The sequence below is a fragment of the Haliaeetus leucocephalus genome, unplaced genomic scaffold, assembly GCF_000737465.1.
Source record: "Haliaeetus leucocephalus isolate CR32 unplaced genomic scaffold, Haliaeetus_leucocephalus-4.0 Scaffold140, whole genome shotgun sequence".
Classification (NCBI taxonomy): Eukaryota; Metazoa; Chordata; class Aves; order Accipitriformes; family Accipitridae; genus Haliaeetus; species Haliaeetus leucocephalus.
The window spans coordinates 7,469,746-7,479,597 of record NW_010972576.1 but is presented as its reverse complement, the minus strand read 5'-3'; the positions used below and the strand labels follow the sequence as shown (position 1 = coordinate 7,479,597).

At 46.4% G+C, this 9,852-nt stretch overlaps 1 protein-coding gene across 1 annotated transcript in view; it reads right to left on the bottom strand.

Annotated features, from left to right (window-relative positions):
* Positions 1-4,417: 4,417 nt before the first annotated feature.
* LOC104827785 (probable E3 ubiquitin-protein ligase HERC3) overlaps positions 4,418-9,852 on the bottom strand; it is a 20,192-nt gene continuing 14,757 nt past the window's right edge. The window contains exons 17-23 of the mRNA XM_010561035.1: positions 9,587-9,727; positions 9,306-9,472; positions 8,173-8,239; positions 7,861-7,940; positions 6,635-6,818; positions 6,151-6,250; positions 4,418-5,564 (exon numbers count right to left, since the gene is read on the bottom strand). Coding sequence (XP_010559337.1) covers positions 5,350-5,564; positions 6,151-6,250; positions 6,635-6,818; positions 7,861-7,940; positions 8,173-8,239; positions 9,306-9,472; positions 9,587-9,727 — 954 coding nt within the window. The 3' untranslated portion in view covers positions 4,418-5,349. The remainder of the gene's footprint in view (positions 5,565-6,150; positions 6,251-6,634; positions 6,819-7,860; positions 7,941-8,172; positions 8,240-9,305; positions 9,473-9,586; positions 9,728-9,852) is intronic.

The following is a 9,852-nucleotide window of genomic DNA, read 5'->3' as shown; positions in this document are numbered from 1 at the left end:
CCCCGCCGCTGCCGCCACGGCAACGAGGAAGTCCAGCCCCTGATACTGCCGCCGCCGGCGGGAGTGACGGCGCAGGGCGGCCAATGGGAAGTGCGGGGTGGGGCGGGTGCTCCTGTCAGTCGGTGGGTCGCCGCCGGCGGTCGGTGGCGTGGTTCCTGTTGTCCTGGGTTTTATCCGTGGCTTGTGTTACCCCCCCCCCCCCCGGCCTCAGCGCTTTCTCCGGGCCTGTGGGGCGGGTGCGGGGGGCACGTACCGCCCGAACAGCCCACGTGACCGGCCGGCGGCGGGCCGGGCCCGAGGCAGCGTGAGGGGCGGCTTCAGGCTGGCGTCGCCCGCCGCGGGCGGCTGCCGTGGCTCGCTCAGGCCGGGCCGGGCCGGGCCCGGCTCCTGATGCTGAGGGTTTGCCTGGCCGGCCTGGCGGAGCAGCGGTGAGGGGGGAACCCGCCGGCTCTCCGGGCCCCCCCCCGCCCGGCCTGCGGGCGTCTGGCAGCGATTGTAGCCTGCTCTGGGGATGGGGGCGACGGCGCTTCCTCGGGGACGGTGTGCTGCCGTTTCTGCCTCGTCCCCCAGGAAGGTGTGTGCAGGGAATCTCCTTTCCCTGAAGCCGGGGCACTGCTCGGGGTCAGAGCTCCTTGGGGGTCATCCGGCATGCCCACCTTCCCGCCAGTGGTGAAATGCCGCGGGAGCTGAGGCAAAGCGAGCGCTATGGATAACCAGCTCATGCCGCAAACTGCGGCCGAGGGTTGTGACTGCAGAGATTTGGCAGGCCTCGCAGGCAAAGCAGATCAGTAGCTGCACTGAAGACAGTAGAAATCCATGGACAAAGTTAAGCATATGCAAATAGTCTAGAATTTAAGCTATTCTAAATGCAGGTGTCAAGGGAAAGCCGGCTTTCCACTGTATCAAATGACTCTTGGTTTTGTTAAGCATGAAATAGCACTTACTAACAACAGTCTGTTCCTTTCCCCTCTCCCTTTTTTTCATTTGCATTTTACACGGCCTTTAGGCACCCTACGGGCTTGTTTGCTTAGGAACTCAAACCTTTTGTATAAAGTTTCAACCTTAGGAAAATATTTGTGGTCAAAGGATACATCTCTGGTGGTAAGAGAAGGAGGGGGAAAAAGAGGCCAATGAGCAAGCAGTTACGTAACTCCCAAGTACTCATTTTCTGATTTTAACGCCATCCATTAGAAGAAGACTGCACGCCACAAGAGCAATGCACAAGCTGGATCCCTCTCAGACCATCAAAATGACAGTCAATATTTCAGCAAACCACACAGAGATGTTTGCAAGGGCTTAGGGTGGGGGGAAGATTCTGGTCCCTAAAGCAAGTCCAGTGCCCACAGTATTCACCTCCCTTACGTTTTATCTGTGGCAGTTTGCAGTGTTTGCATGCTTAGCATGCAGTGTGTCACGTATCAGCTAAAAATTCACCTGTATTTGCATGGATCATGCATGTTTAGTGTAAAAAGAGCTACTCTCTAGTGTAAAATTACACCTGTGGCGTAATAGCTTTTACTTAACCAGTGTTACAAGCACCTTCTAGAATAACTAAAAGCGTACAGGAAAAAATATTTCCTTTGTTTTTGTTTTATTTATTTCATCATCTGAAGACCTTTGCAAAACAGTCAGCATTTCTTTTTACACTCGGTTTCCTCTGTTTGTTTCTGATTGAGTAATCAAGGAGAGGAAGGTAGACACAAAGCGAAAAAAAGAAGTAGATGAGGGAGCAAAGCCTGCAATTTGCCTGAGGGAGCCAGGAGTCTCTTGCTTAAACCAAATTCTAACTGGCTACATTTCAGTTTTGTGGAGAACTTTCAAGGCTGCTCCTTCATAAAGGATAAAATTTTAAATAAAGACAGGGAAATAAACCCATTTTGTCCCTGCACTCCACTGTGCACAGCTCCATCTGGAGGCCACTACCACTGCGGATTTCTTCATAAAAGCCCACGTTTCATCCCACCGTGGGTCTTCCTCACCTGGGGGTGGTCAGGCTGGAGTCCACATCTCCCTGCTGGCTAAGGGCTGCCCTAGGCAGGCTCATGGCGAGGTTGGACCTTCGCCAGAAGAACATGTAGCTCCTTGATGGGTTAGGTCATCCAGAGATCAGGTCTGAAGATATCCAGAGATGCCAAAATCTGCAGCTCATCCTGATTTCCAAAGCACCACCTCTCTTCTCCTCCAAGCAGCTGAACAGCAGTCCAGTGTCAAGAACCACATGGGCAAGCATATCGCGAGGTCTCTGGAATGTTGTGGTAATACAAGTTATTATTCAGTAGAGTTATCTCCACAAAGGAAGACAGGGCAGCACCTTTCACCTGCCCTGTGAACCTTCTTCCAGTAGGTGCTTTCCTCCAGAGTCCTTCACCCAGTGCCATCGGTAGCCTTCTGCTCCAAGGGGCCGTGGCACAGACCTTTTACCAGGGCTGTGCAGAGGTAGTGATGCTTTATGCCTAGTCAGTCCTGCCTGTTGTCAGAGCTTTTCACCAATATGGCAACCTGAGGAGGGGAGGAAAGCTAGCCACAGAGCATGCCACTGCAGGGAAACCGCCGCATGGGCCACAAGTCTACGCCCCAGGCATCTGGGCCAGAAAGCTCTTGTGGGTAGGAAAAATCCTTCTATGTGGCCATTGATGTCTCTGTGTTGCTCTGGAAGCAATGAACTCTTCTGTATTTTTTCTTTTTTGGCCCTTCCCATGTTAGGGAAGAGCTGCTCAGAGGGTCTTAGTTGGGGATTAGCCAGCCAAGGCGAGGTCCCACTACCTCCCATGGAAGCGGTATTTCTGCAAGGTGTCCTCTCTGCAGCAAATCCAGCATGAAGCTCACCCTAACACACTTCACCAGGCTACCTCCTTCACTTCTCATGACTTACAAGCTGCTGGGGTGTCCCGGTTGCCCCAGTTCCACCCTGGTTGCATCAGCTGCTCTGCCAGGCTCTTGTGCTTCTCTACAGGTGACATTCAGATCAAACGAGTGGTCAAAAAAAGATTCCTGCCGCAGTTTCAATATACTTTTGCTGCTTGTGTAAAGCCTTTCAAACTCATAGCTGAGTGCAAGGCTCACTCACATTGTATTCCTCTGCATATTTTATAATGAGCACTGCTTGAGAAAATGTAGACACAGCTTAGTGCTCAAATTTATTTCAGAAAATGACAGAGGAGCACTCTGCTCCCTCTGAAGGTCTTTTTTTTTTTTTTTTCCCCTAACAGCAGGGCTTATTTGAGGACAAATTAAAAATAGCCTTGAAAGTTACTCTGGGCTTTAATCTCCCACGTGACGTTGCATCATACATGATGAGAAGGAAATTCCTTCAGGCTCTAAATAAACCTATTATCATTTAAGCTCTAATGGGTTATTTTGAAATCCAAACAGAATACACCTTTGTGCACTCACACAGCACAGAAGATCACTCTGGATTTCCAAGCCCTAATGGAGGCTTAGAAAAACATAAAAAAGGAAACAAGCAGCCAGGAGCAGGCTGGTAAAGAGCAGCAGGCTAAGCTGCTATGACAGAAAGCTTGATGGTGTGGCAGCATCAGCCGGGTGTGGGATGGGGACCCTCCAGCTCAATGGGGACAACAGCTTGGGCTTCTGCCAGTTCCCTCTTTCCACAAAAATACACCTGCAGCAGGGTGGTGCCTCTCCCAGAGGATGCAATCATCCCTGTGAAGTCCTGTCTGCCCCAGGCAGGTGAGGGGGATGGGGGTTAGCTCTGCGCGGGCCATGTGCCCTGGCTCCAGATGGACCTGGCATCTTGCATCCTCTGAGGCGCTAGTTCCCCTCTTCCTGTCACCACTGCCGTGCCACCTGCTTTCCTGTACCACCCTGCCACTTGAGGTGAGTGCTTGAAGTTTTTCTTTACTAATTACTATACTGTAACTTAAAAGGAAGCTTTCTTTTTCTTAATATGTAACAATGTCCTTTTTACTGAGCTAGAAATTCATAAATAATGCCTATGTCTTTCCTAGGAAACATTTACTTTCCTGAAGAAAAAAAAAAAAAGCACTAGCCTAACAGTCACTTCAAAAAAAAGGTTTATATAATTTACTGGCATTTCAGAGGCAGCCTCCCTGGTCCAAGAGGGTGTGCATGTGATACCCAACACAAAGTCAAGACAGAACAGGAAGTAAAAATTGCTGTCGTCTTCTCGCTTTCTATTTTTATGTTCATCTAAAGCATATTCTGCACCAAATGTGAAAGACCTTGACTTGTTCAGCCTATGCAATGCACCTATTTGAAATACACAGCCTTTGACTCCTCTTGTGAATGGCTTCCCCATATCAACAAGGACAGAAAACAGATACACTGTCACGCATAGGCCGCTGCATAACAAAGGAAGAACACAACTACAGGTGTGGAAATTTAATCAATCATCATTTAGTTCAACACAGTAAAAGTCTTCCTTACATATATATGTCCACTGACACATTTAACACACCAAAGACTGCTGAAAAATCATGATTGTTCTCTTTCTCTTTCTCTCTTATTTTTACACAAAGCAAAACATACAGAAAAATACACATCCTGCCTTCACATCCTGCCTGATGTTCTCAGTATCTTGCCAGTGCTATGCACTGTTTTGACAATCAGCTTCCAGCAGCCCTGCAGGCCTCATGTCCACAGGGTTCTGTAGACAGAGCTGTTCTGCAAGCCTAAAATTTTTTTTAATTGCCAAACATCTCCTTAGAAGATATACAGAAACATGACAAATATCATAGTGTTATCACACTAAATAATAAAAAGTCCATGAATGCTTTACAAATACAGCTCTTGACAAAGTCTAGGACTTATCAAATCCTCATCCTAAGAACCTCTCTCAGATAAGTTGAAGGCCATATCCAGGGGAGCACAAACTGCTCCTTCAATTTACAGTTTGCAGGAACATGTCTCCTTAGTGTTAGGTGCTCCCTAAGAGAATCCTTAACTAATACAGATGAAAACTTTACTCTAGCTTCCTCTTGCAACGATGACTGCTTAGCATATACTGGCTATATGTTTGGTAATGCACAAATCACCGCACCCCTGCTGCTGAAACCTCACCAACTAAACAAGACCAGCACAGTGCAGACAGGATGCACATATATGTAAATATACTTGGTTATCAGCTTGCTTCTTGGATGCATGTTAAATAGGATTCTTCTTTCCTAACTTTATTATCTAACAATCAGGTATCTGGTCTAAGCTCATTTTTATAATCAATATAAAATCTCATTGAATACACACACTCATGAGTTTACAAAGTGCAATAAAAATAAGGCAGGGTAGAAACCAGAAAATTGAAGTTGTTATTGCAAATGAAACCAAAGACTTGTTGTCTTATTTTTGCTTTAGAGTGCTCCTGACCAAGAGTTAGGGCAAGCCAAATTTTTCATTATGCTCTGTGGCATACAGCAACTTTTTCTTGAGTATTTTTTTACTGCTGTATCTGGGGAGGAACAAAATGTGGCTGCAGGTATTAGCAAAAGGATAGAGCTCATCTGGATTTTCTGCTTCAGCATCTGCAATAGAAAATTTAAAATGTTCCAATCCGTAGCCAGGGATTTGATCAGATCCTGACAAAAAAGCTGAAGGAAGGGGAAAAAGAAAAACAAGTTAGCAAATTAAAAAACAAACACAAGATAATATCAGAGGATGAAAATCATGAGGGAAAATTAGTGTAAAAATATGGCTATTTCCATAAGCTAATTATTTTGCTTTGTTGAAACTATACCGGAATATAATAAAGTCTCTTGCTGATTCGTGATAATTATAAGCCCTCTTTTACTTATATAGACTTTGTGGCTGAGAAAGCCCAGGCTAGGTTTGACCTTCCACATTTAAAAAGGATGAGCCAGCTCCTGCGATCCTTTGAGAAAGCTAAACTGCTTATGTCAACATAGCCTGCTCACACAAGTTAAGGCGTCTGACCCAACAACTGATAACCACAAAAGGAAGGGATAAAGTAATTGCAAGGTTCAAGGCGGTCAAGGGATGTGAGGAGGGTCAGAGCTGTGTCTGTGCAATTCTTTGTGGCTTTCACTAGAAAATGTGGCGGGGGGAACATGTTAAAAAGCCATTTGGAACTACAGTATTTTCATATGCAAGCATCTAAAATGTGCGTTGTGGGGGAGAAAAAGGGCCATGAAAAGTTTTAAATGCCTGATATATTACCAAGAAACTTTTTCTTTTTGTCTTCTGGGAGTTCATGAAACACAGTCCAGAAATTCCTGATGGTTCGATCTAACTTTTTATACTGTCTGTACGTCACATTCTGTTGAAGAGATAAAAACAAAACAGGCCAGTTAATCCTCACTATTTCCATTTTTATTTAAAGCAACAACAGTTTATCCGATAAATTTTATAATCCTGTTCACAGATACTCAAATCCTCTTAACCTCCGGAATCTGCTTGTTCATTTGTTTTTCAAAGATTCATATGACAATCCTTGAGCTACAACTTGATTTTTAGTCCCCTTTATTCTTGTACCTGATGTAGATCAGAAACAGACTCAAACCAGCGACACAAGTCAAAAAAAGAGAAAGTCCCTTGAGCTTCTCTTTTCTGTTCATAACCTACACACTCAATGAAAGAACAGGTCAGAAGGAGTTTATGCTCAGCACAGATAGCAGAAGTACACTGTGCTTGTATCCAATACCTTTTCCAGCAGATGCCAGTCAACTTTTGTGTGTCCCTGGAGAACAATCTGGAGCTCTGCAGGGAGAAACATCTTCCACTTCCTAGCCGGGCAGCCTCTTAAAAACCCTTGCATGAAGTCCTGAAATGGCTTCCGTACCGATTCATTGAACACATAATTCACATACAAGTCAACAAATTCTTTCCTGCAAAGATATTTTGAATCCATCAAGCAATGCAATAGGTGCTTTTTTAAAAGGAGAATTATAGAGAACTTTATTTCTTATTCCTTTATTCCGTATGACCTGCTCTACTGTAAAGACTCAGTCTTTACCAAGAGCAGTCATCACTGGCAATTATTTATTCACTGAATAAGCTGGGAGGATCATCACAAATAGAAGAGAATGCTGGCCAACATGGATTTATTTTGATAATACTCCTTGTACTTCATGTGAACGCTCCAATGAAATCCTATCAGACACTTCACTATTAAGATGGAACCTAGCAGACCTAAATGGTGTAAATTCAGCAAAACTCCACCGAATGCCCAAGAATTACCCTGAAATCAAAATAAATATTCGCACAGCTGCTAATCAGTACAGTTTCACTCTTCTCTCTACTGTGATGGGGATTTGTTTAGTGACATTGTACTTGTACAATCAACTCAATGTAAATGCTATACGTCAAGCTTCCTAAACAGACCTTTCATGCATCCCTATGGGTCCTCAGATCATCTGCATAGCTCAGGCCACAGAATTTCTCTCTGTCCCCTGTGCTGAGGTTAATATTGCCACAATACCTTATTGATAGATTGCTCCTTCTCTGTTACATACAAGATACTTACAAGATAAGTAAGCAGGAAACATTTTGCTCGTTAAAAAAAAACTTAGAGAGGTGTACCTATAGCTGGATTTCCCAGACAAGTTGTCTGTATTTCCCTGAAAATATTGTTCAAGGGTATTTTATACATTTGTTAAGAACTTCCCGGATAAGGCCAGGCATCTCTGTATATGCAGATGCCAAGATGTCCAAGGATCCCCTTCTTATTCACTGATTGAACAAACTGCCAATGTCTGGTATGTGTGTAGCACATACAAGAACTGAAAGCATACAACCTATTGGACCAAGACCAACAGCACAAAGCTGATGTTCAATATTTTCTAAGAGTATATGGGGATGGGTATAGATATGGTATTTCATACACTCATAACAAGACAACAAGATAAGAAAAAAAAAAAGAAAACCAACCTGTTACCCTTTGTGACAGGAATGTTGGCACCATTTTTTTTAAGTTCAACAGCAACCATGGAATCTCCCTCTTCCATTATCTACGCAAATAAATGAAAACATTGGATGCTATATCTATATATGACAGATATATATGTGCTACATCTATCATTCTTTCTTTCTGCAGGGCCTGACATAGCACTTTTATTAGTTTGAGTTTACAGGGCCTGACATAGCACTTTTACCAGTTTACAGACAAGTTGTGTCATTTGCAGTGGGACACTGTCTTGCCTGGGTACATGCATGGCATGTCTGGATGGCACAATGTCTCACCATGAAGTTCAGGTCCAGGCTCTCAAGGATATGATCACATTCTTCATCCAAAATTCCCTGAAGATTCCTTTCGAAAAACAAAAGGGAAAAAAGAGAGAAGAAATATGATCATTCAAGGCACTTTCAAATTCTGCTGAAAACCATCCTTTGACAAGCAGTATTTGAATGCATATACATACAAACACCTATACTCACAAAGAACCTTCATATATGGCCCTAAACTGATCTATGCACTTATGTCCTGCTGCTGCCACGAGCTGAGGGCAAATGCCTTCACCGTGAAGGATTCCAGGCAAGTCCTTCCCCACACTGTGTGGGGATAACTTTACACAGACTTCAGTGGCGAGTGGGCTTGGACCACAGCCTTGTTCTTCCAGATATCATCTAGTGAGGAATTAAGTGTGGACCAGTGGGATGATCTGGGAGAACCATTTTGGGGTGCAGCACCTCTCAGAGAGTATTGCAGGCAACCTGATGTTTCAGTCCACTGAGGGCTCTCTTGTACCTCAACACAGTCACTGGCTTGTGGGAAGGGGTTCTCATTTTCTTGGCTGTTTATAGCACTTGAGTGGAAAGCTGAGCTTCAGCAGCCTAGAAGCTTTATGCTGGTGGCAGCAGCACCTCTCCCTGCCCTATCTGCCTGAAATCTCCTTTCCCAGCGGCTGGAAACCCTGCGTGCAGGTTCTCAGATTTGGCACAACTGCAGCCTATGGTGATACTGCGCTTGTGCAAAACAACATTGTGGAAACTGCTAATTAGTAAATTGGAGAAAAAAACAACATTAGTAATTGGATGCTTAGTTCTTGCAAGTCCGAACTACAGCTCGAAGTGTTTTGAACTACATATTCACAGTGTGGACTTGAGCTCACACGGAGCAGAAATCTGACCCCTTCTAAGCCACGGGGCTCGGCTCTCTATTTTGGCGATGCCAGCCTCTCTTCGAGAGCAAGGCCCATGCCCTGGACAAGGACCACCTTGGAAATCTGCGGCTTTTAGCAGCTCCGCAATGGCAAATGCAGCTGCCGGGGGTACGACAAACAGGGCCCTGGGGATCTCCGTGCACATCGTCAAGCTAGGAGACCCGCTTCGGCCGTAGCTTCCCAGCAAAAGCTCAGGCCGTGGCCGGCTCGTACCGGCCTGCGGCGGGCAACAGCTCCTCGAGGTCCTCCAGGGTGGGCGTCAGGCCCAGCAGCTTTTTGTAGAGCGCCCTGGGGAAGGGGAAGGGCGCCATGCACCCGTTATACAGGGCCATTCCGCACAGCATCCCGATCCGGAAGAAGGTGTGCTCGCAGCTCGAGGCCTGGTTACAAAAAAGAATATAAAAAGAAAAGAAAGAAAGCCGTGACTGCCTTTTACCCGGGAGCAGGCTCCCCACCTCCGCGGGGCTGCTGCGGCCGCCCGGCCGGTCCCTCACCTGGCTGTGGAACCACGCGAGGCCGGAGGCCAGGCGGCGGAAGGCCCCGGTGCTGGGCTGGCAGAGGGTCCTGGCGGCGACGCTGAAGAGCTCCTGGGACGGCCCGCCTTCGTCCCGTCCCGTCTCGCCCACGAACGACACCTGCGAGCCCCAAGACACCCATAGCGCCGGGGAGAGCGGCACCGGCACCGGCGGCGGAGAGCGGAACCACCGTGCGCGTTAGCGCAGCCCGGGGCAGGTTGGCGGGGCCGCCGGAAGCGGGGGGC